This window comes from Piliocolobus tephrosceles, chromosome 20, assembly GCF_002776525.5.
Source record: "Piliocolobus tephrosceles isolate RC106 chromosome 20, ASM277652v3, whole genome shotgun sequence".
Taxonomy (NCBI): domain Eukaryota; kingdom Metazoa; phylum Chordata; class Mammalia; order Primates; family Cercopithecidae; genus Piliocolobus; species Piliocolobus tephrosceles.
In genome coordinates, this window is record NC_045453.1 from 8,263,675 (window position 1) to 8,285,430 (window position 21,756).

The following is a 21,756-nucleotide window of genomic DNA, read 5'->3' on the forward strand; positions in this document are numbered from 1 at the left end:
CTGCATTTACCAGTTTTGTTTTTAACTCCTACTAACAATGAGAACCACTGCGTGCAAGAGTGAGGCAGGTAAATGAAGTTTACAACTCTAAGAAAGTGCATCAACAATTCATACACGTAGCCGGGCGCGGTGGCTCACGCCTGTAATCCCAGCACTTTGGGAAGCCGAGGCGGGCGGATCACGAGGTCAAGAGAGATGGAGACCATCCTGGCTCACATGGTGAAACCCTGTCTCTACTAAAAATACAAAAACTAGGCGGGCGTGGTGGCGGGCGCCTGTAGTCCCAGCTATTCAGGAGGCTGAGGCAGGAGAATTACTTGAACCCGGGAGGTAGAGGTTGCAGTGAGCCGAGATCGTGCCATTGCACTCCAGCCTGGCGACAGAGCAAGACTCCATTTCAAAAAAAAAAAAAAAAAAGTATACACAAAATGCTAAGGGAATAACGCATGGGTCCTACAGGGAAGAAAAAGTTCTCTAGAAGTCGGGCTTAAGCAGACGAACTGCAGCTCCGGGACGGATGAAGTCAGGTAAAGGTAATACTCTGTGCAGACATGTAGACAAAACCGAGTGCTGAGTAAGTAACTCGCCTGTAAGTGTTATGCTGCCTGAAGCTGCTGGGAGCGTCTGAGCAGCAAGGTGAAAAACCCTCAGAAACTGATCGCGCTGCCAGTATAATCGCCAACCAGTGGCAGCAAGCCCCTTTGTTTCTGGCGCAGTTGGAATTGTAGTCTGGTTTGTAGGTGGAGCTGTGCGCAGGCGCACCTAGAACCAGGTGACCTTGCACATGCGCTATATATAAAACACTGAAGCCTAAAGAGAGATGATTGAGGGCAATTTTTCTTCTCTGCTTCCGAAATATCCCTTTCGCGAATCCAGAGACCCTGACCGTCCTCATTTCTGGCGAGGGATCTTATAATTCTCAAAATAATACTCCCTTTCCTTCAGGGCCTCTCTAGTAAGTCGGCTGCCAATACCCAATATGGCGGGAGGCCCTGCGCCGGCGCAGTCTGCCTATAGGTGCAGGACTTGGCGGGGCGGGCCCCTCCCAAAGGGCGGGAGTTTGGGGGGCGGAGCCGTCCCCGGCGGGGCCTTAGCAGAGGCTGCAGCAGCTCCAGCGCTGAGCAACTAGCCGGGCGTCTGCTGGAGCCGAGCGTGGTGAGGTGGGGCCTCAGGGGCAGGCGGGAGGTGCTCGGGTTAACCGTCCGAAGCCCAGAGACCCGCCCGTCTAGGGCTCCTGAGGGAATCCCGTTCGCGCAGCGGCCTCTTGTTACCTGGGCTGGGAACCCTAGGCCCAAAGAGGGGCTGGGACGCGTCGTTAGGGTCGGGGCCCGCTTGCCTCAGCTTCCTGCTGCCACCAGTACCCTAAGCTCCAGTCGGCGCCGAAGGAGAGCATCCGGACCCTCGTGTCCAGTAGCCCCAGTCCCAGGTTGAGAGGGCGAGGCGCCGCGCTCTCCCGCCCTCCCGTCCCTCTCGCTCTCTGTGTCCTGGCGGCTTTGCACGTGATCTATCCAAGAGCCCAGTCCCACTCGCCAACCAACTCTGGAGCTCCCATTCTTCAGGACCCTGCTGAAGTATCACTTCGCCGCCGCTTTCTCCAGGCGCAGCTGCATTCGCTTCTCGGTTTTTGCACTCGCTGCACCGAGTTACTTTCCCTGCCGCTTGTTGACATCGTAAGCTCCTTCGTTAGATGTTATGCCTTGCCTTTTTCATCTGTAGATCCCAGGGCCTAGCACGTGATGATAATAGTCACGGCTTACTGTACGGAATGGTCACAAATTGTCAGGTGCTACTGAATGCATTACACATAGGGCCCATTTATTATTTATTTAGAGACGGAGTTTCGCTCATTGCCCAGGCTGGAGTGCAATGGCGCGATGTCAGCTCACCTCAACCTCCGCCTCCCGGGTTCAAGCGATTCTCCTGCCTCAGCCTCCTGAGTAGCTGGGACTACAGGCATGCGCCACCACACCCGGCTAATTTTATATTTTTAGTAGAAACGGGGTTTCTCCATGTTGGCCAGGCTGGTCTCGAACTCCTGACCTCAGGTGATCCGCCCGCCTCGGCCTCCCAAAGTGCTGGGATTACAGGCGTGAGCCACCCCGCTGGGCCAAAGGCCTATTTAATCTTTCCAACAGTCCTGTGGGGTGAGATCTTTCTGTATCTTCACGTTTTACCCGTGAAGAAACTGAGGTACATTAGAAAAAGTAATTTACTGGGAGTCCCACAACTAATAAGTGGATGGAGCTGGGAAACTGTCCCCAGGGCATTTGATAACTTGACTAGATTGCCTTTGGTTTAATGAATGTCTCTTGAATTGATCTTTACTTTGGCCTCGGGAGTTATTGGCGGCTAGGATTGTAATCAGCATTTTCCTGAGAAGGCTTAGAAAGGAGAACTGGTGTTCCTAAATTTATAGAGGTCACAACAAAACCAAGGCTACTGGTACGCCCTCTGTTCTTTTAGTACTACCTTTCTTTGCTCCTTTTCAATCAGAAAGCTGCAGACATAGGTGTCATTATTCCTATTTGAGAAGTGCCCCTCACAAAGCTGTGAGTTCGTAGTCCATGGCTTTAGGTAATGTAATGTCCATGCTTTAGCAGCTAATGTAATGCAGAGAGTAGAATTTGGAATCAGGCTGGGGTTCAGTCATTGCTCTGCCGCTGACCAAGGTATAAGTTATATCCCTCCCCCTACTTTTTTTTTTGGGGGGGGTGGGGGTGCGGTCTCATTCTGTCACTCAGGCTGGAGTGCAATGGTGCGATCTCGGTTCACTGCAACCTCCTGTCTCCCAGGTTCAGGTGATTCTCCCGTCTCGGCCTCCTGAGTAGCTGGGATTACAGGCGCCTGCCCATGCCCGGCTAATTTTTGTATTTCTAGGAGGGATGGGGTTTTGCCATGTTGGCCAGGCTGGTCTCGAACTCATGGTCTCTAATGATCTGCCCAACTCAGCCTCCCAAAGTGCTGGGATTACAGGTGTGAGCCACCACACCCAGTCTGTTTTTTGCTTTTTAGATAGGTAATAGAGCTGTTAGCATTTTGCAAGACCATTGGTAATAATATGGATCATGTGACCTAATGTCCTATAATAGTCAGTAATAATGGGCACCTATTATAAAGCAGGCTGTGTTTTAGGAGCTGGGACAGCATTCAGTAAAACAATGCTTTTGCGCTTGTGGAATCTGCATTTTGGTAAGTATATTACATAATAATTAGATAGGGACAGAAAAAGCATGGTAAGGTAAATAAAAGTACCAGTGTTATGTGGAGAGGTGATATTTATTTATTTATTTATTTATTTATTTATTTATTTGAGAGAGCATATTGTCGCAGGCTGGAGTGCAGTGGTGTGATCGTGGCTCACTGCAGCCTCGAACTCCTGGGCTCAAGTAGCCCAGCCACCTCAGCCTCCCAAGTAGCTGGGACTACAGGTGCATGCCACACAACCAGCAATTTTTTGTTTTGTTTTTTTTAGAGGTGGGAATCTCCCTGTGTTGCCCAGGCTGGTCTTGAACTCCTGGCCTCAAGAGATCCTCCTGCCTTGGTGAGACCCTGTCTCTACTAAAAATACAAAAAAATTAGCTGGTCGTTGTGGCACATGCTTGTAATCCCAGCTACTCGGGAGGCTGAGACATGAGAATTACCTGAACTGGGGAGGCAGAGGTTGCAGTGAGCTGAGATCATGCCAGTGCACTACAGCCTGGATGACAGAGCCATATCCTGTCTCAAAAACAAAACAAAACACTGGATCAGATTACCTTGGAAATGAATGGAGATGGAGAAGAGGTCTGAAGCCTTGGGGTTTCCAAACTTCAGATATTGGGGAGATAAGAAAAGGCAGCAAAGGAGACTGAGTAGGAGAGGCCAGAGGTTGGAGGAGAACAAGAGAGAAAGGCCCCACATGAGATTTAAATAAGGAGCTGCATGGTAATTTGTTTCTTTTTTGTTTTCAAGAATAAGAAACAAATTGTCTCTGTACACAAATGTCTATATTGTAGTTTCTTTTTCAATAAATAAAATGTTTGTGTCCTCAAATATTTTTCAGTTTTTGCTTTAAGTGACAAATTGTATTTAATACCATTCTGCATCTTAGTCCTTGTAGCATTTATGCCTCTATTCCAAGTTTAGGTGGTGGTATTGCTTCTCTTTTAAACTTTATTTAAATACTCCTTTTGTAGTATTTTGGATGAGAGAGGACCAAATACATAATTTATCTCCCTCTTCTGTCACTTTCCACTCCAGGTTCACAGGTGGCTATTGGTCCTTAGTAAGGGTGCTGTCTTCTGATTCTTAGCAAAAGTAGGAAGGTAGGTCTTGTTCATTTCTGTACCACCGTGGCAGACTCTTGATACTGAGGTGAAATTCATGAGTGTTTATGGGATAAATTAATGTACAAAAGAAGTGAATCTTTTCCTTTTTCCTGCAATAATGATAACATTGGCTCAGTGGTTTACAGCTTAGAAGTACAGTGACACTCATTATCTTATTTGAATGTAATCCAGTTTGTTACAATTTGCCAGCTACTGCTCTTTTCCCTTTCTCAGGCACATTGAAACTTACCTTCCCTTTGGGGCTTCTGCTAGTTTATTCCTAGCAGATCTGATCCAGCAGTGTGTTCATAAAAGGATGCTGAACTGTGTCTTGAGGAAGCTCAGAATGAAATCCGAATTTCAGAAAGATTCCTGAGATAATTTTTCTCTGTCACTTCCCTTTCATTCTTGTTTTATTTTTTTATTTTATTTTATTTTTTTTTTTGAGGCGGAGTCTCGCTCTGTCGCCCGGACTGGAGTGCAGTGGCCGGATCTCAGCTCACTGCAAGCTCCGCCTCCCGGGTTCACGCCATTCTCCTGCCTCAGCCTCCCAAGTAGCTGGGACTATGGGTGCCCGCCACCTCGCCCGGCTAGTTTTTGTATTTTTAGTAGAGACGGGGTTTCACCGTGTTAGCCAGGATGGTCTCGATCTCCTGACCTCGTGATCCACCCGTCTCGGCCTCCCAAAGTGCTGGGATTACAGGCTTGAGCCACCGCGCCCGGCTCATTCTTGTTTTAATAAATTTAAGTTTTATGAGGATTGTTTTGGTTTTAAAAAACAAAATCTTTTTTTAAACTATTTTTTACAACAATTTTAGGGTTACAGAAAAATTGCATAGTACAGAGAGTTCCTGTACACCCTGCACCCAGTCTTCCCTTTTAGTATGGTATATTTGCTATAATGCAAATCTTTTTTTTTTTTTTTTTGAGATAGAGTCTTGCTCTTTTCGCCCAGGCTGAACAGTGTTGGCCAGGCTGGTCTCGAACTTCTGACCTCAAGTGATCTGCCCGCCTCAGCCTCCCAAAGTGCTAGGATTACAGGTGTGAGCCACTGCGCCTGGCCACGCAAATCATTTTTTGAGATAACTGGGGCATGTAAAAATATAAACAAAATGAAGTTGCTTTATCTCTACAAGCCTCAGTTTCTTTATCTGCAAGATGAGGGGGGTTGGACTAAATTTCTAAATAGCTTTACAATTTTTTAATTATTTGCTAAAGTAATTTTATAATTCTACTATAATTTCATTTATTTGTTGAAGTATTACTAATACCACCTTGCCAAATCATGTTTGCAAGTTACTGACAGCCATGTCCTAAAAGAAAACTCAAATGAGAATTCATAGAACTATGTGTGGCAGGACTGCTTATTGGAGATATTAGGTTGAACTATGTGAAATTGCCATTTTTGTAGGTAAAAAATAATGGGTGAGGCTGGGCTCGGTGGCTCACACCCATAATGCCAGCACTTTGGGAGGTTTGGGCCAGAGGGTGGCTGCCTGAAACCAGGAGTTCGAGACAAGCTCAGGCAACAAGGCATAACCTTGTCTCTACCAAAAGAAAAAAAAAAAAAGGCTTGGTGGCACACACCTTCAGCTCCTCTGAAGGCTGAGGCTGGAGGATCCCTTCAGCCCAGGAGTTTGAGGCTGCGGTGAGCTATGATTGCACCATCATACTCCAGCCTGGGTGACAGCTAGATCCTTTAATAATAATAATAGGATAATATTAGCAATTTCTTATGTTTCAACCTAATGTTTTGGGGTGGGGATTCAACAAAGTGTGAGGGGCCTTTGGGGCCTCATAAACTCCCACTGCATGCAAAAGCCTGGCTCAGCCCTCACAATACTAGGAGAGAAAAGACTCCTCAGTTCTCTTGAAGTAACTTGGATCTACATTATTGTAGGTAGAGTTGTTGGCAGAAATCCTGGGATAAGAGAACAGTTTCCTGGAAGGTCTGTGCCTACAACCAGCAGAGAGGGATTGAGCTTCATTGCACTCAACAGAGCCAGCATTTCATAGCACCATGGTGAGTTGGTCACACAGCCTTGGCAAAAAGGCTGAAAAGGAGGGTGTCATAGTATGGGGAAAGGTTGTATTACCCTGGTTCGTAGGCTAGGAAGAGGCCTGGAGTACTGGTGCCACGAAACCTTTATTGGTGCCATTCTATTCTTTATACACTTTCTTTACTGCCTAGTACAGGCTCTGCAAACTCAAGAATCTTCGGTTGTTCAGGAGGTAATGTAAATTAGTAAGCTGAGTTTTCCTCTATAGTGCTACTATAACAGAAACAATAGCACAGTTGCAATGATAAATGACAACTGAAATATGCTATCATTGTGAGGGAGAGAATTGGTGTGTGTATAGGGGAGGCCACGATGAACTGGAGAGCACATGCCCTATCTAAAGGGGGCAGACACTATTCAACCGTGCAGAGCACACGCCCTGTCTAAAGGGGGCAGGCGCTGTTCAACTGCACGGAGCATGTGCCCTGTCTAAAGGGGCAGGCACTATTCAACTGTGCCACTGGTTGTTGCCTTATTGAAATGTGGGTCAAGCGTCACTAGGCATTCCCATTTTCCAAAGGAACCAGAAATATGGATTTTATGTACTTTGTCCCAGTGATAAATGTCGGCACCTAATTTGAATGCTTAAAAACTATTATGTGGGCCACACAATGGCTGAAAAGCGCTAGCAGGGCCCTGATTTGTCATCTCTGGCCCAAGGCTTAGCTCTGCCAGGAGTGAGGCTCACATGCATTTCTTCATTGGACATTGTTGACACTTTACAATTATAATGAATTAGACGGCTCCTTCCTTTGAGGCACTTATGGATTAGCAGAGAAAATAGACTATGATGATAAGATGTAGAGTAGACATCAGAACATATGTATTCTCTCTGTGTATATAGCTATAAAAGTGATGAACTCTTTCTGGGTTAATCTGGGAGGACATGACAGGACGTGGCATTTGAGCCAGGATGTGGGAAATCAATAGTTTGGTGCATTAAAGGGATTTGGGGCCCTTGAAATTTCTACTATATGTGCAGATGTTAGGTTTGCATTCGCTGTCTATACCATTTTGTTGATAGGTAGTTGAAAATACAGATATTCCTTAGCCCTGCTGGTGAGAGTCTTAGGGTTAATAAAATGAGAGAACTCTTCCCTTGGCCCAGGTTATGGGATAATTGTGTGTTTTAGAGGCCTAAGTAACTCAGAGGTCATGATGCCCTCATTTCTGGATGAGGAAATAGAAAGGGAAGTAGCACATCTGAGGTCACAGAGCCCATTGGAGGCAGACCTTGGAATAGCACCCAGAACTCTTCTTTACCACCATGCCTTCCCCTGTCCTGGGTATCTCTGAAGCTCACCATTAGGCTGGCCACCTCTGCCTGTGGTGGCCTGTTGCCCTGTTTTAGCCCAGCTCCTGGTGGTTGAGGGTGTTTGGCCATCCTGCTGCCACTGGTTCCTTCTCTCTTTTGGATCCCTTGCCTGAAATGCCTGCTACCCCTTTTCTTTGTCAGATAGACTACTTGTGTTCAAATCTCTCGTCAACCACATGCCAGCTGTGTGGCCTAGCACAAGTTTTTTGTTTTTTGTTTTTTTTTGAGATGGAGTCACGCTCTGTCGCCCAGTCTGGAGTGCAGTGGCATGGTCTCAGCTCACTGCAACCTCCACCTCCCAGTTCAAGCAATTCCCCTGCCTCAGCCTCCCGAGTAGCTGGGATTACAGGAGACCGCCACCACGCCCGGCTAATTTTTTGTGTTTTTAGTAGAGATGGGGTTTCACCATGTTGGCCAGGCTGGTCTTGAACTCCTGACCTTGTGATCCGCCTGCCTCGGCCTCCCAAAGTGCTGGGATTACAGGCGTGAGCCACCGCGCCCGGCCCTGGCACAAGTTTTTTAACCTTTTAAAGCCCCAGTTTCCTCATCTATATATAAAGAGTTATAATAGTACGTTTGGTGAAGTGTAATGGGAAGGCATTGGAAGGTTTCAAGATTTTTGTAAAAACAAAATGACGTAATGCATGTAAAGTACTTAAAGCAACAGCATGCCAGAAGCACTCAGCAAGTGTTAACAATGATGATGATGATTCACTCAGTTCACAGCACCCCCGGGCTGGGTTAAGTTCTCTTCCTTTGTTTTCTCATACCATCTTATTATTTCACATGCCAATATATTATAATTGTGTGTGCCTATTTCCCCTGCTAGATTAAGAACACCTTCAGCGATTCATTCAACAAGTGTTTGTGAGCCACTGTGCCAGGAACTAAGGATGCAGTGATAAACCAGGAGCTCTTGGTTTAGTGCAGAGTTCCGAAAGGCATGCCAGGAGACACTAGTCCTGTAAGCTTGTCTCATGGTCAAATTTGGGGAATGCTGCTCATCATAGTGCCATTCAGAGATGAGGGTCCCTTTTAGTATTTTAAAGGTTCTGAGGAGTCTTGTATATAGTACAAGAACAGTCCTTTCAATTTGACTATGTGCTTTGGTCCCCAGTTCAAGAGGAGGTTGAAGTGGCATGGCAATGGTTAGAGACTCTGCTGGACGTGAACACCCTCTGGCTACCTAGGGACCTGTGGGCCTGCCACCTGGTGCCCTCATGGAGACAAGAAACCCTGGGTTGAACAACATGAAGCCCCAGTCACTGCAGCTGGTGCTGGAAGAGCAGGTGCTGGCACTACAGCAGCAGATGGCGGAGAATCAGGCAGCCTCCTGGCGGAAGCTGAAGAACTCCCAGGAGGCCCAGCAGAGACAAGCAACCCTTGTGAGGAAGCTGCAGGCCAAGGTGAGGCAGCTGCCCTTCTGAGGAGGGGAAAGAGAACAACCCCCAGAGCTGGATGCTGAGATGAGATAAGGGTTGTAGGAGGCAGAGCCTTGTGGTGGGATTGGCCTACATCTAGCTTAGTGAGATAAGACCCAGACCTTCTAGCTTTCATGTACAGCTTCTCTTTTGATGCTCACAGCTGTTCCACGAGGTACATATTATATCCTTTTTATTTTATTTTATTTTTGAGATAGGGTTTTGCTCTGTTGCTCAGGCTAGAGTGCAGTGGTATGATCACAGATCACTGCAGCCTCAACCTCCTGGGCTCAGGCAGTCCTCCTGCCTCAGCCTCTCGAGTATCTGGGACCACATGTGTGCACCACTTTCGGCTAATATTTCTCTTTTAAAGATGAAATTCACAAGGGTTAAGTTAGTTATCCAGGTTTTCTCACCTAGTCTAGAGCCAAAGCCCATGATCTTGCCTCTATGATATAAAAGGCATATAGAAAGTATTATTTATTTATTTTTGAGAAGGAGTCTCGCTCATATAGAAAGTATTATTTAAATGCCCAAATAAGGCCAGGCGCGGTGGCCCATGCCTGTAATCCCAGCACTTTGGGAGGCTGAGGTGGCTATATCACCTATGGTCAGGAGTTCGAGACCAGCCTGGCCAACATGGCAAAACCCAGTCTCTACTAAAAATACAAAAATTAGCTGAGTGTGGTGGCATGTTCCTGTAATCCCAGCTACTCGGGAGGCTGAGGTAGGAGAATCACTTGAACCTGGGAGGCGGAGGTTCCAGTAAGCCAAGATTGCGCCACTGTACTCCAGCTTAGGAGACAGAGAGAGACTCCATCTCAAAAAAGAAAAAAATGCCCAAATAGAAACTATAAGATGTTATGGCCTTACCTTACTGTCACCACCCAGTTCCCCTGTTCATAGCAAGTTTGCCTAAGATCCTCAGGGGCCTTTGCTTTGGGCTGTTTGTGCCAGCTGTGTTCATTGCCCAGGGCCTGTTCTTTTTGCCGCAGGTGCTGCAGTACCGGAGCTGGTGCCAAGAGCTGGAGAAGCGGCTGGAAGCCACTGGAGTGAGTGAGGCTGAGCTCTGTGTGCCCCCTGGGTCCTCAGTGAATATACTTGTTAGGTTTCATTTGTTCACTGAGGGAGGTTGGAGTGTACAATTGAGGTGTTTGGTAGAAGTCTCTCTTTCTCAGCCTCTGAGAGGTTTATTACACTGATATCTTCATTGGACCTAACTGGCCTGTCAGATTCCAACCCTTGGTTCTCAAAGGACAAAATGTAAATTAGATTGGAAGGAGTGTGGGATTAGTGGGAAAAAGTGCATGTTTCCCCCAGCAGGTGTCAGTGTTTGTCTTAGATGCAGGCCTTTGCGAGCCTACAGCACATCTGCAGCAAAGGGATGTCTGTGCTATTAGAATTGGCTTTGAAAAACCCATTTATTTGCCTTTGTTCCAGCTCCCTCTCAGTACCTTCTCACATTTTCTTCAGAAAAGTTCTCTCGGCCGGGCGTGGTGGCTCAAGCCTGTAATCCCAGCACTTTGGGAGGCCGAGACGGGCGGATCACGAGGTCAGGAGATCGAGACCATCCTGGCTACCATGGTGAAACCCCGTCTCTACTAAAAAAATACAAAAAACTAGCCGGGCGAGGTGGCGGGCGCCTGTAGTCCCAGCTACTCGGGAGACTGAGGCAGGAGAATGGCCGGAACCCGGGAGGCGGAGCTTGCAGGGAGCTGAGAATGCGCCATTGCACTCCAGCCCGGGCGACAGAGCGAGACTCCGTCTCAGAAAAAAAAGAAAAAAGAAAAAAAAAGAAAAGTTCTCTCAGAGGAAGGAAAGAACCAAAACTTATAGAGCACCTTCAATGCAGGCCAGGCAGCATGCGGCACTGTCATATACAGATGGTCCCCCGCAACTTAGGATCGTTGCAAATTTTCAACTTTATGATGGTGTGAAAGCTATATGCATTCAGTATGCTCCTTGGGTTATGATGGGGTTACATCTGGATAAACCCATTGTTTGGGGTTGTTTTGTTTGCTTGTTTGGTTGGTTGGTTGGTTTTTTTGAGACAGAGTCTTACTCTGTCGCCCAGGCTGGAGTGCGCTGGTGCAATCACAGGTCGCTGCAGCCTTAGCCTCCTGGGCTTAAGTGATCATCCCAACTCAGCGTCCCAAAAAGTAGCTGGGACTACAGATACATGCCTCCACACCTGGCTAATTTTTTTATTTTTTGTAGACACAGGGTCTCTCTATGTTGCCCAGGCTGGTCTCAAATTCTTAGACTCAAGCAATCCTCCCACTGCTGGTATTACAAGTGTGGACCACTGCGTCCGGCCCAAACTCACTGTTAAGTTGAAAATATCATAAGTTAAAAATGTTGGCCGGGCGCAGTGGCCCACGCCTGTAATCCCAGCACTTTGGGAGGTCGAGGTGGGTGGGTCACGAAATCAGGGGTTCAAGACCCACCTAGCCAGCATGGTGAAACCCTATCCCTACTAAAAATACAAAAAATTAGCCGGGCATGATGGTGCGTGCCTGTAATCCCAGCTACTCGGGAGGCTGAGGCAGGAGAATCATTGAACCCAGGAGGCGGAGGTTGCAGTGAGCCAAGATTGCACCACTGCACTCTAGCGTGGGCAACAGAGCTAGACTGTCTCAAAAAAAGAAAAAAAGAAAATGTCATAAGTTGAAAACACATCTGTAACTTACGTTCAACTTATGATGGGTTTATGGGATGAAATTCCAGCATAAGTCAAGGAGCATCTGTAATTGTGTCTCTTAACCTGCACAGCAACTTTCTGAAGGGAATGATATCACTTTCATTTTGTAGCTGGAGACACTGTAGCTCTAAGAAGTTAAGTGACTTCCCATGCTGGGTGTGGTAGCTCATGCCTGTAATCCCAGCACTTTGGGAGGCTGAGGTGGGTGGATCACTTGAGGCCAGGAATTCAAGAACAGCCTGGCCAACATGGCGAAACCCCATCTCTACTAAAAATACAAAAATTAGTTAGGCATGGTGGTGGGTGCCTGTAATCCCAACTACTTGGGCGGCTAAGGCAGGAGAATCACTTGAACCTGGGAGGCAGTGGTTGCAGTGAGCTGAAATTATGCTATTGCACTCCAGCCTGGGCGACAGAGTGAGACTCTGTCTCCAAAAAAAAAAAAAGATGAAAGAGGTTAAGTCACTTCCCAAGGTCAAACAATTAGTATAGTGGAAGTTAAGGCCATTAGTGAAAGATGTATCACTTCTTAGGTTGAAGATTCTTTTTACTACCGAAGGCTATCTTTCAGGAGAGGTCATTTTACTTTTGGAGTGAGGGATGCAGTGATTGAGAAGAGAAGCATATTGCTAACAAAGGGGAGAAAGAATAAAAAGAGAATGGACTGCCATGGAAGGGAGCCTCAGGGAACTGGTCTGAGTGATGTTCTCTTTGGAGGTAAGTAAGGCTTGTCTCTGTCTGGCGCAGGGACCGATCCCCCAGAGGTGGGAAAATGTGGAGGAGCCAAACTTGGATGAGCTGCTGGTCCGACTGGAGGAGGAGCAGCAGAGGTGATGGACCCTAAACTTTCTGACCTGGGTGATTGGCCAGTTAGTGGAAAAGGCTGATGGGAACCCTCTGCCCTGAGGGCTAATGTGGATTAGAGCCATGGACTTCAGCCGTAGCCCTCTAATTCCTGCAATGGAAATTTCAGTAGTTGCCATCTTACTCCCAGGAGGTCCAAGTGTTGGACCAGACCTTTATTTTGTACCCGCTTTTACCGTTCCCCAGTGCAGGTGTGAGAGTCTAGCAGAGGTGAACACCCAGCTTCGACTGCACATGGAAAAAGCTGACGTGGTGAATAAAGCCCTTAGGGAAGATGTGGAAAAATTGACAGTGGACTGGAGCCGGGCCCGGGATGAGCTAATGAGGAAGGAGAGCCAGTGGCGGATGGAGCAGGAGGTAGGAAGAATGGGGACTGGAACTGCAAAAGGAAGGCTGTGCATTCTGGATGCTGCCCTGGTCAGTACTGGAAGGCGTTAACTTCAGGACTTGGATGGAAACTGAGCTGTTGCAGTTAAAGTCCCTGACCATCCTGACCTGTGCATGCTGGCAGCCTCACCCTTCTTGGGCCTTCAGCTTAGACCTGCCACTACCTGCCTAGTCTAGGTTCTGTTGGGAGGTAGCATGACACTCACAGCAACTCTTCCTGCAGCAGTGACGAGCTTAGGTTTTCAATGGATCTCAAAGCTTACTGACTCCTGGTCTGGAGGTCTTGCATATCTAGAAGCTAAAGAGGTAGATAAGAAACTGAATGGGAAAGAAAGAGCAGTTATGGGCCCTGAGGAATTTTCAGGTCCCAGCTGAAGGAAACAAATGTTTCCTGCATTTTTGCTTTGTGCTCAGTGGTTTATGTATATCACTGACTCCTCCTTAGAAAAGTCTGTGGTAATAGATCCCATTTGTTAAGCAGCTACTGTGTATCCTTTTCTAATCTGGCGCAGAGGAAGGCAATATCCTCATCCTAGGCTCTCTGACCTCTGGAATCCCACTGCCAACTTCATTAAACCCTTCAGCATAACCTGGATAGATACCCGTTCATAAACTATCTCCTGTAAGTCCCTCCTTCCTTTCCTCAGTAGTCAGGAGGAATCCAAGACTCTTGTGTTGGCAAAAGATAGCCCTCTGCCTTTGGGTATGACCTGGGTTTCTGAACACACAGTTCTTCAAGGGCTACCTGAAAGGGGAGCATGGTCGCCTTCTCAGTCTATGGCGGGAGGTGGTGACATTCCGACGCCACTTCCTGGAAATGAAGTCAGCTACTGACAGGTCAGTGTGGGGAAAAGAAGGGAGGAGGTTTGCCCCTACCAATTCTGGACTAATAACAGTGGGCTGCTATAGAAGCGGCATCAGCTGTGGGGGTGGGGGAGTTGGTGGTGTTGGAAGCAGATGATTTTTCCCAGCCCTGCTTCTCAGGCTTCACTGGGCCTGATCACCACACTCCTTCCCTGGTTCCTAGTGGAGTCTGCTGTTTTCCTTGCTTGTACTCAGAGATTTGACGGAGCTAAAAGCTGAGCATGTGAGGCTTTCAGGGTCCCTGTTGACCTGTTGTCTGCGCTTGACTGTGGGAGCACAGTCTCGGGAACCCAACGGATCTGGAAGAATGGATGGGCGGGAGCCGGCCCAGTTGCTGCTGCTGCTAGCCAAGACCCAGGAGCTGGAGAAGGAAGCCCATGAAAGGAGCCAGGAGTTAATACAGCTGAAGAGTCAAGGGGATCTGGAGAAGGCTGAACTTCAGGACCGGTGAGATGGCTTGGGGTCCCAGGAAGGGTTTGCTGAGAGAGAGCCGACTCCTTTAGAGGGTTAGGGACAGGCAAGGGAGATGCCAGGAACATTCCTACCATGGAGGGGGAGAAGATGTGCCCGAGGGAATCTGCTTTGAAACCTGATGCCACAGTTGGGTCTTGTACCCTCAGCCTGTCTTTCAGCCCAGTTTCTCTCCTGTTGATGTACAGAGCTAGCTATCACTCTGTCCTCCATCAACACCAAACTACTTACCATTCCCAGAACAGCCAAACTCTTTCCCATCCCTGTCTTTGCACCTGCTAACTTTAGTCTGGAATGCCTCCCTCCCTTCTCTCTCTGCTTTATCCTCTAAGGCACAGTTCAAATGTCAAATATTACCTCTTTTTTTTTTTTTTTTTTTGAGACAGAGTCTCATTCTGTCGCCCAGGCTATTGTGCAGTGGCATGATCTCAACTACTGCAACCTCTGCCTCCTGGCTTCAAGTGACTCTGCTGCCTCAGCCTCCCAAGTAGCTGGGACTGTTTACAGGTGCATGCCACCACACCCTGCTAATATTTGTATTTTTAGTAGTTTTACCATGTTGGCCAGGCTGGTCTTAAATACCTGACCTCACGTGATCCACCCGCCTTAGCCTCCCCAAGTGCTGGGATTACAAGCATGAGCCACTGCAACTCGCCGAAATGTCACCTCTTCTATGAAGCCTTCTCTGACCTCAGTAGCCTACTAAGTTACTGTGCCCCTGTGGTCTTTTAACCTCTTATTACAGCATTGATCTCATTGATGATTTAGTTTCCCCCACCTTCTTTTTTTGGTTAGGCTGTTTTAATTTTTGGATTATAATGAAGTAGGTTTTTAAAAAATAATGATGTAGAAGGGCAGGGAAATGAGTAGAGAGCCCCACTGAATCTCAGGACAAAGTTCGTATATGCCCATGACGAGGGTTGTATCTTCACCTCTTGGAGGTACATACATAAAATGCAGGGCTATTTTTTGTTTTTGCTTTTGGAGGCACTGAGAAGTACAAAAGCAGAGACCAAGTCTTAGTAAGTTTTGTATTTCTAGTGCTTTGTACTTCACCTGCCGTATACTAGACACTCAATACATTTTGTTTCTTTGTTTTTTGAGACAGAGTCTAGCTCTGTTGCCCAGGCTGGAGTGCAGTAGTGTAAACACAGCTCACTGCAGCCTTGACCTCCTGGACTGAAGCAATCCTCCTGCCTCAGCCTCCAAAGTAACTGGGACTACAGGCATGCACCACTATGCCTGGCTAATTTTTTAATTTTTTTGTAGAGGTCGGGTCTCGCTATGTTTCCCAGGCCAGTCTGGAACTCCTGAGCTCAAGCAATCTTTCCACCTTGGCCTCCCAGAGTTCTAAGATTACAGGTTGAGCCACCATGGCTGGCCAGTGAATGTTTGTTGAGTGATGCAATACTTAGACAAATGACAATGCAGTGCGCTAAGGTTCTTAGAGATGGTATAGAACAAAATTATTAAGACTTTTGCTGCTGGGCGCGGTGGCTCAAGCCTGTAATCCCAGCACTTTGGGAGGCCGAGACGGGCGGATCACGAGGTCAGGAGATCAAGACCGTCCTGGCTAACACGGTGAAACCCCGTCTCTACTAAAAAAATACAAAAAACTAGCCGGGCGTGATGGCAGGTGCCTGTAGTCCCAGCTACTTGGGAGGCTGAGGCAGGAGAATGGCATGAACCCAGGAGGCAGAGCTTGCAGTGAGCTGAGATCTGGCCACTGCACTCCAGCCTGGGCAACAGAGCGAGACTCCATCTCAAAAAAAAAAAAAAAAAGACTTTTGCTGAGCCAGGAGGATCACTTGAACCCAGGAGTTTGAGACCAGCCTGGGCAACATAGTGAGACCTTGTCTCTACTAAAAGTAAAAATAAAAAAATAGCCATGTGGTGGCATGCACCTATAATTCTAGCTACTTGGGAAGCTGAGGCAGGAGGATTGCTTGAGAGTGAAATATGATTGCACCACTGTACTCCAGCCTGGGCAACAGAGCAAGACCCTGTCTCAAAAAAAATTGGGAAAAAAAATTGAAAAAAAATTAAACTTTTAAATAGCATTCATTCAAGAAATATTTATTTAGCCACTCACATAATAGCAAGCAGTAAGCTCCAAGTACAGTGTTAAGTGTTTGGTGATTTTGCTGGACCTTGAGATTAATATCAAGAAGGTTGAACATAATCTTCCCCAAATTGCCCTTCCTTTTTCCCTATCAGAGTCAGAACCTCGGGCTGGAGGGACCTTGGGACTATCCCATGTGCAATTCTAATGTTCTTATTGGCTTCAGGGTGCTTGACTTCAAGATCAAGCGAGGCCTGGAAGGGCCTGGGCCAGGGCTTTCCTTCAGCTCTCGGGCCCCCAAACACGTGTTCCAGCCTTGAGATGTGGTAAATCCCTGCATGTGTCTGAGTGGTTTTTTGCTCCCCCACTTCAAGGCTATAGCATCATGTGGTATTCAGGGAGTGCAGAGGGGCTGGGGGTGCCTAAGGGGTTTGGGGGAGGCTGCAGTTGGGAGTAGCTGGGGTTGGGGCTGGGGTGTGCTGCATTGTAGCTCTGTCCACATCCATGGGCTGTTCTGGTGACAGTGCTATGCTCTTCTCTTTAGGGTGACTGAGCTCTCTGCTCTGCTGACCCAGTCTCAGAAGCAAAATGAAGATTATGAAAAGATGGTAAAGGCTCTGAGAGAGACAGTGGAGATCCTGGTACGTGATCCTTTGTTCTGGAAAGGAATTGGTCGTGGGCTTGTAGGTTCCTTGTCCTTTACGGACAGATAGTCAGGATACCAGTTATATATTCTGTGATGAAATCCTCTAAAGCTAAAAAATAAATTTTGGCTGCATCTGAAAATTAATTAACTCATTCATTTATTCATTGAATAAATATTATTGATTGCCTACTATCCCTACCGTATTCCTGGGGAAATTGCAATGGCATATGTATGCAGTGTGTCCTTACCAGAGAATTGGCACATACCTTCAGAGACACATTGGCAAAGTAGTGAGTTACCAGGAAGTGGATGTGTGGAGAGATTTAAAATCTAGTCACATGGGAAACAACTGAGGAGTATGGCAGTGTTTAGCCGGGAGAAGAAAGAGCTTGAGGCCCTTTGAAGGCCCTTGAAGACATGACAGCCACCTTCACATATCTGAAGGACTGACACTGGGAAAAGAGAGTTTACGAAGGGCCGGGCATGGTAGCTCACGCCTGTAATCCCAGCACTTTGGGAGGCCGAGGCGGGCGGATCACCTGAGGTCAGGAGTTTGAGACCAGCCTGATCAACATGCAGAAACACCATCTCTACTAAAAAAAATACAAAAAAATTAGCCGGATGTGGTGGCGCATGCCTGTAATCCCAGCTACTCGGGAGGCTGAGGCAGGAGAATCGCTTGAACCTGGGGGATGGAGGTTGTGGTGGACTGAGATTATGCCATTGCACTCCAGCCTGGGCAACAAGACTGAAACTCCGTCTCAAAAAAGAAAAAAGAAAGGAGAATTTACATATTTAATGTTTTCCAGGGCAAAACCATTGTCAATAGCTAGAAGTTAATAGGGGTGTAGATTCTGGCTCACAACTAGAACTGTTCAGTAATTGAACAGCCTGTCTTGTGAAGCAGTGAGGTTTTGGTCATTGGCTTAACATCTGCCAGGGATGTTATCAGAGGGATTCCCTAAGGTTGGATGTTAGAACCCTCCGGCTTAATACCATGTTTCATCTCTACAAGTTTTCAGATCTCTGATTTTAGGTAGCTCCCGAACCCCTATTCAAATGCACACCCTTAGTCTTCTCATCCAAGCTGAGATCAACAGGGATTGTAGCTTTCTGATTCCTTTTTTTTTTTCCCCAGGAATTTGCCAATTCAGAATATCCACGGGGCTAAGATGGTGTAAATAAATGAAGTGGGTTCAGTTGTAAGAATTCTGGTTTTCCAGTGCTGTTGTATTTAGTTTTCAAGACTGCAGGGGTCACTTGAGCTCAGTATTAAGGAAATCATGAGGAGTAATAGGGATTGTGAGACCCTGAATAATAAATGTCTCATCTAGAGGAGGCATCCACCATTCAACTTCAGTGAATCATTTCCATGTAGGAATGGGGGCTGGGTGTGGCCCATTTGTTAACTTTTTGGAAGAAGCCAGAAATTTATATTTTTATGTAAAATATTTCCATTTATAAATGTTGATTCAAATTTTGTATAAGCCAAATAAAACATAGTTGCAAGTCTGTGTCTTCAGGCCTTCACTAACACAAATAGGAAGGAAGAGAGGAACTCTTGAGTCTTCAAGATTATGTCCAGCTTTAGGGCTAGAGGTTTCTCTGGTTTAGCATTAGGTCTCAAGCATCCATTTACTATTCAGAGACAGCACCCATCCCCTGTCTAATAATAGCTTACATTTATTGAACATTTGCATTGTTCCAGACACTACGTTGAATAATTTAAGCCTCAAAACAAGTAGTTGCTGTTAATTATTTCTATTTTAAAGAAAAAGAAGCTCAAAGAAACTGTTGACTATGGTTACCAACATAGTAAATGATAGAGCAGGAATTCTAATCAGTGAAGTCTAATTTGGAACTCGTAGTCACTTAATCTAAACTTGCAATCACCACATCACATTGTCTTCACACTCTTCGGGCAACATATTAGCATTGATGTATGGTCAGGGAAAAAGTGGGGCTGATAGAACAGACAGAATTAGACTTTGGTTGTTTGGGGTCCTGGAGTAATAAATTCACTTTTGATAGTTTGACTCTGAGGCTCTATTCTATTCCCTGTTCAGGAGACAAATCACACAGAATTCATGGAACGTGAAACATCTCTTAGTAGAAATGCCCAAGAGGAGAAGTTGTCTTTACAGCAGGTGATCAAGGATATAACCCAGGTACTGGGAAGCCTTCTGTTCATGGTAACCAGGTTATGCCTCCACTCCCCAGGTCTCTATGTCCTTTCAGTCCTGTCTAGATTTCCAGTCTCTGAGGTTTGGGTGCTTAAAGTCTTGTGGGGATGAGTTTTGTGTGTTTGAAGACCAGAACCCTAAGAGATAGCTAAGCATTCATGTCTTAGCACTACCTGATGGGACAGGCCCTCTTTCCTGTTTCTAGCTGCAGTTCTCAGGCTGGAGGCTAGATTCTGGTCTTCAATATCTCAATCGTTTCTTCTTTCATTTCCTCATTTATTGTTACCTCAGACAGTGTTCTAGCCTTGTTGCTAGTCCTAGACTTGGGTGACCAAAGGTGGAGAGTTGAAGGAACCAGACTTTTATGCTCTCAGATACTCCCCTCCTTCCCCCAAGGGAGAGGACCTGAGAAGGAAAACATCAGGTTTGTTCAGGCTACAGGGTTAAGTCCCTGTATAGACTCTAGGCTTTGGTCAGTAGGGTGGTGACCTTGCTGTATTGGGTTTCAGGTCATGGTGAAAGAAGGGGACAATATAGCCCAAGGCTCTGATCATGAGAACTCTTTGGAACTGGACTCTAGTATCATCTGCCAGTTTGATTACCAGGATCCAGACAAGGCTCTTACTCTGGTGCGTTCAGTGCTGACTCGGAGACACCAGGCTGTGCAGGTAAGAACCCTCAGCATTCCCCGTCAGTCACAGGGGTGTGTGTCTAAACTGGTTTGTGCCCCAGGTACCTCCCTAGCCTGGACTATCCCTTTTACTTTGTTGACCAGTCATGAGGTGTTTTGTCAGTATCTCAGAGTGAATCTGCCTGTGTCTGCTGAATTGTGCTTGTGAGTAGCAGGCACATTCTCCACGCCAATGGTGTGCTTCACTTGGTGTACAATCTTTGCATAACACTATGCAAAGATTGGGAACCAGAGCCCTGGGAGATTATTGGGTCAGTGTTCTCCAGTTCTGAGAGTCCTAGGCACACTTACCACTCCCCCATGCCACTGTACATTTGGAGATGACGAACTCTAAGAATCTAGAGCCACAGAAGCCCAGTGACCTCTGAGGGACTGTCTTCTTGAATAGTTGCATCTCCCTTCTCAGCTTACTTTTGTTGCACCATCCCCCAACCCCCTTCTCCAGCCCCACTTTCAGGGTTCTGAAATCCCTCCTTTGCTCTTGCTCATATCTGGTTTCTCTTGCTCTCCCTCCACAGGACCTAAGGCAGCAGCTTACAGGCTGTCAAGAGGCTGTGAACTTGTTGCAGCAGCAGCATGATCAGTGGGAGGAAGAGGGCAAAGCCTTGAGACAACGGCTGCAGAAGCTCACTGGGGAGCGGGACACTCTGGCAGGGCAGACTGTGGACCTCCAGGGAGAGGTGGACTCTCTCAGCAAGTGAGCAGACGGGCTGTTCATACCACCCTCCCAGCCTAGTCTCGGTCTCAGTCATCATCCAGCCATTTACCTACTCCCATCAGGTTTTTGGTGTGCTGATCCTGTTCTCCCTGAGACTTGGCTGTTTTACCCTGTTTCCACTTGTTTCTCCAGAACAAGCTTTGGGGGTTGGAGTCTTTGTGATGATAAAAAGGTTTCACACTCAAAAGGGAAGATGGGATGTTGAAACAGGGTCTTTTGACCCTGTGATGCCTGCTTACAGAAAGAATTTTAGGTCCCACGGTCTCTGCTCATCTCTGATCCCTTCTTCCAGGGAGCGAGAGCTGCTGCAGAAGGCCAGGGAAGAGCTGCGGCAGCAGCTGGAAGTGCTAGAGCAGGAGGCATGGCGTCTGCGAAGGGCAAATGTGGAGCTTCAGCTGCAGGGGGACTCTGCCCAGGGCCAGAAGGAGGAACAGCAGGAGGAACTGCACCTGGCTGTCCGGGAGAGGGAGCGTCTGTAAGTGAGACCAGTCTCCTCCTCGCTGGGGCCTGGTCTTCCTTCAACTCTACACCCTCCCCTCCTACTCTCCTCTCTTAGAAAGTAGAGTATGTAGAACTCTGGCATGCAGTGGGTTCAGATTAGCTTGCTGTTTCTTCCTTTGCAGAAAGATGAATATGGAAAGTTCATAGTTGGTTAAGTCTTTCTTAGTTGATCACCCATATGGGATGAGATACTGAGGGGGATACAGAAATGAATAAGACAAAAGCCCTGATTTCAGGGAACTTGCCAGAAGACAGACAACTAACTGTGACATGAGGCTGGATGAAGTATGAGTTAAATAAAGTTTCAGACTAAGTCCTTTGGGAGCACAGGAGTGACAGCTAATTATTGAGAACTAGGGAATGCTTTATGGAGGAGAGAGTAGACTCTGAGCTGGGCCTTGACCTATTTGGTTAATAGAGAGTGGGAGAAGAGCTCAACGAATAGATTAGCAAAGAAAAGGAGGCAGGAAGGTTCATGGCATGTTCTGAGTAGGCTGGGCTGGCTAAAGGGTAAGCCTTATACAGGGAAGTAGTGGGAAATGCGCTAACTGGTCAAGAAAAGGAA

At 47.0% G+C, this 21,756-nt stretch overlaps 1 protein-coding gene across 8 annotated transcripts in view; it reads left to right on the forward strand.

Moving 5' to 3' along the window:
- Positions 1 to 1,067: 1,067 nt before the first annotated feature.
- The window catches only part of CEP250 (centrosomal protein 250), a 60,606-nt gene continuing 39,917 nt past the window's right edge, over positions 1,068 to 21,756 (forward strand). For 4 of the 8 annotated variants that reach the window (XM_023220523.1, XM_023220524.1, XM_023220518.2 and 1 more), the window contains exons 1-14: positions 1,086 to 1,160; positions 4,240 to 4,304; positions 6,208 to 6,330; positions 8,800 to 9,088; positions 10,099 to 10,155; positions 12,552 to 12,634; positions 12,860 to 13,025; positions 13,786 to 13,892; positions 14,115 to 14,366; positions 16,997 to 17,093; positions 19,165 to 19,266; positions 19,791 to 19,949; positions 20,491 to 20,669; positions 20,983 to 21,165. In XM_023220523.1, coding sequence (XP_023076291.1) covers positions 8,903 to 9,088; positions 10,099 to 10,155; positions 12,552 to 12,634; positions 12,860 to 13,025; positions 13,786 to 13,892; positions 14,115 to 14,366; positions 16,997 to 17,093; positions 19,165 to 19,266; positions 19,791 to 19,949; positions 20,491 to 20,669; positions 20,983 to 21,165 — 1,571 coding nt within the window. In that variant the 5' untranslated portion in view covers positions 1,086 to 1,160; positions 4,240 to 4,304; positions 6,208 to 6,330; positions 8,800 to 8,902. Of the gene's footprint in view, positions 1,161 to 4,239; positions 4,305 to 6,207; positions 6,331 to 8,799; positions 9,089 to 10,098; positions 10,156 to 12,551; positions 12,635 to 12,854; positions 13,026 to 13,785; positions 13,893 to 14,114; positions 14,367 to 16,996; positions 17,094 to 19,164; positions 19,267 to 19,790; positions 19,950 to 20,490; positions 20,670 to 20,982; positions 21,166 to 21,756 lie in introns of those variants that run through there. The other 4 variants (XM_023220521.1, XM_023220522.1, XM_031934713.1 and 1 more) reach the window with 4 other exon arrangements.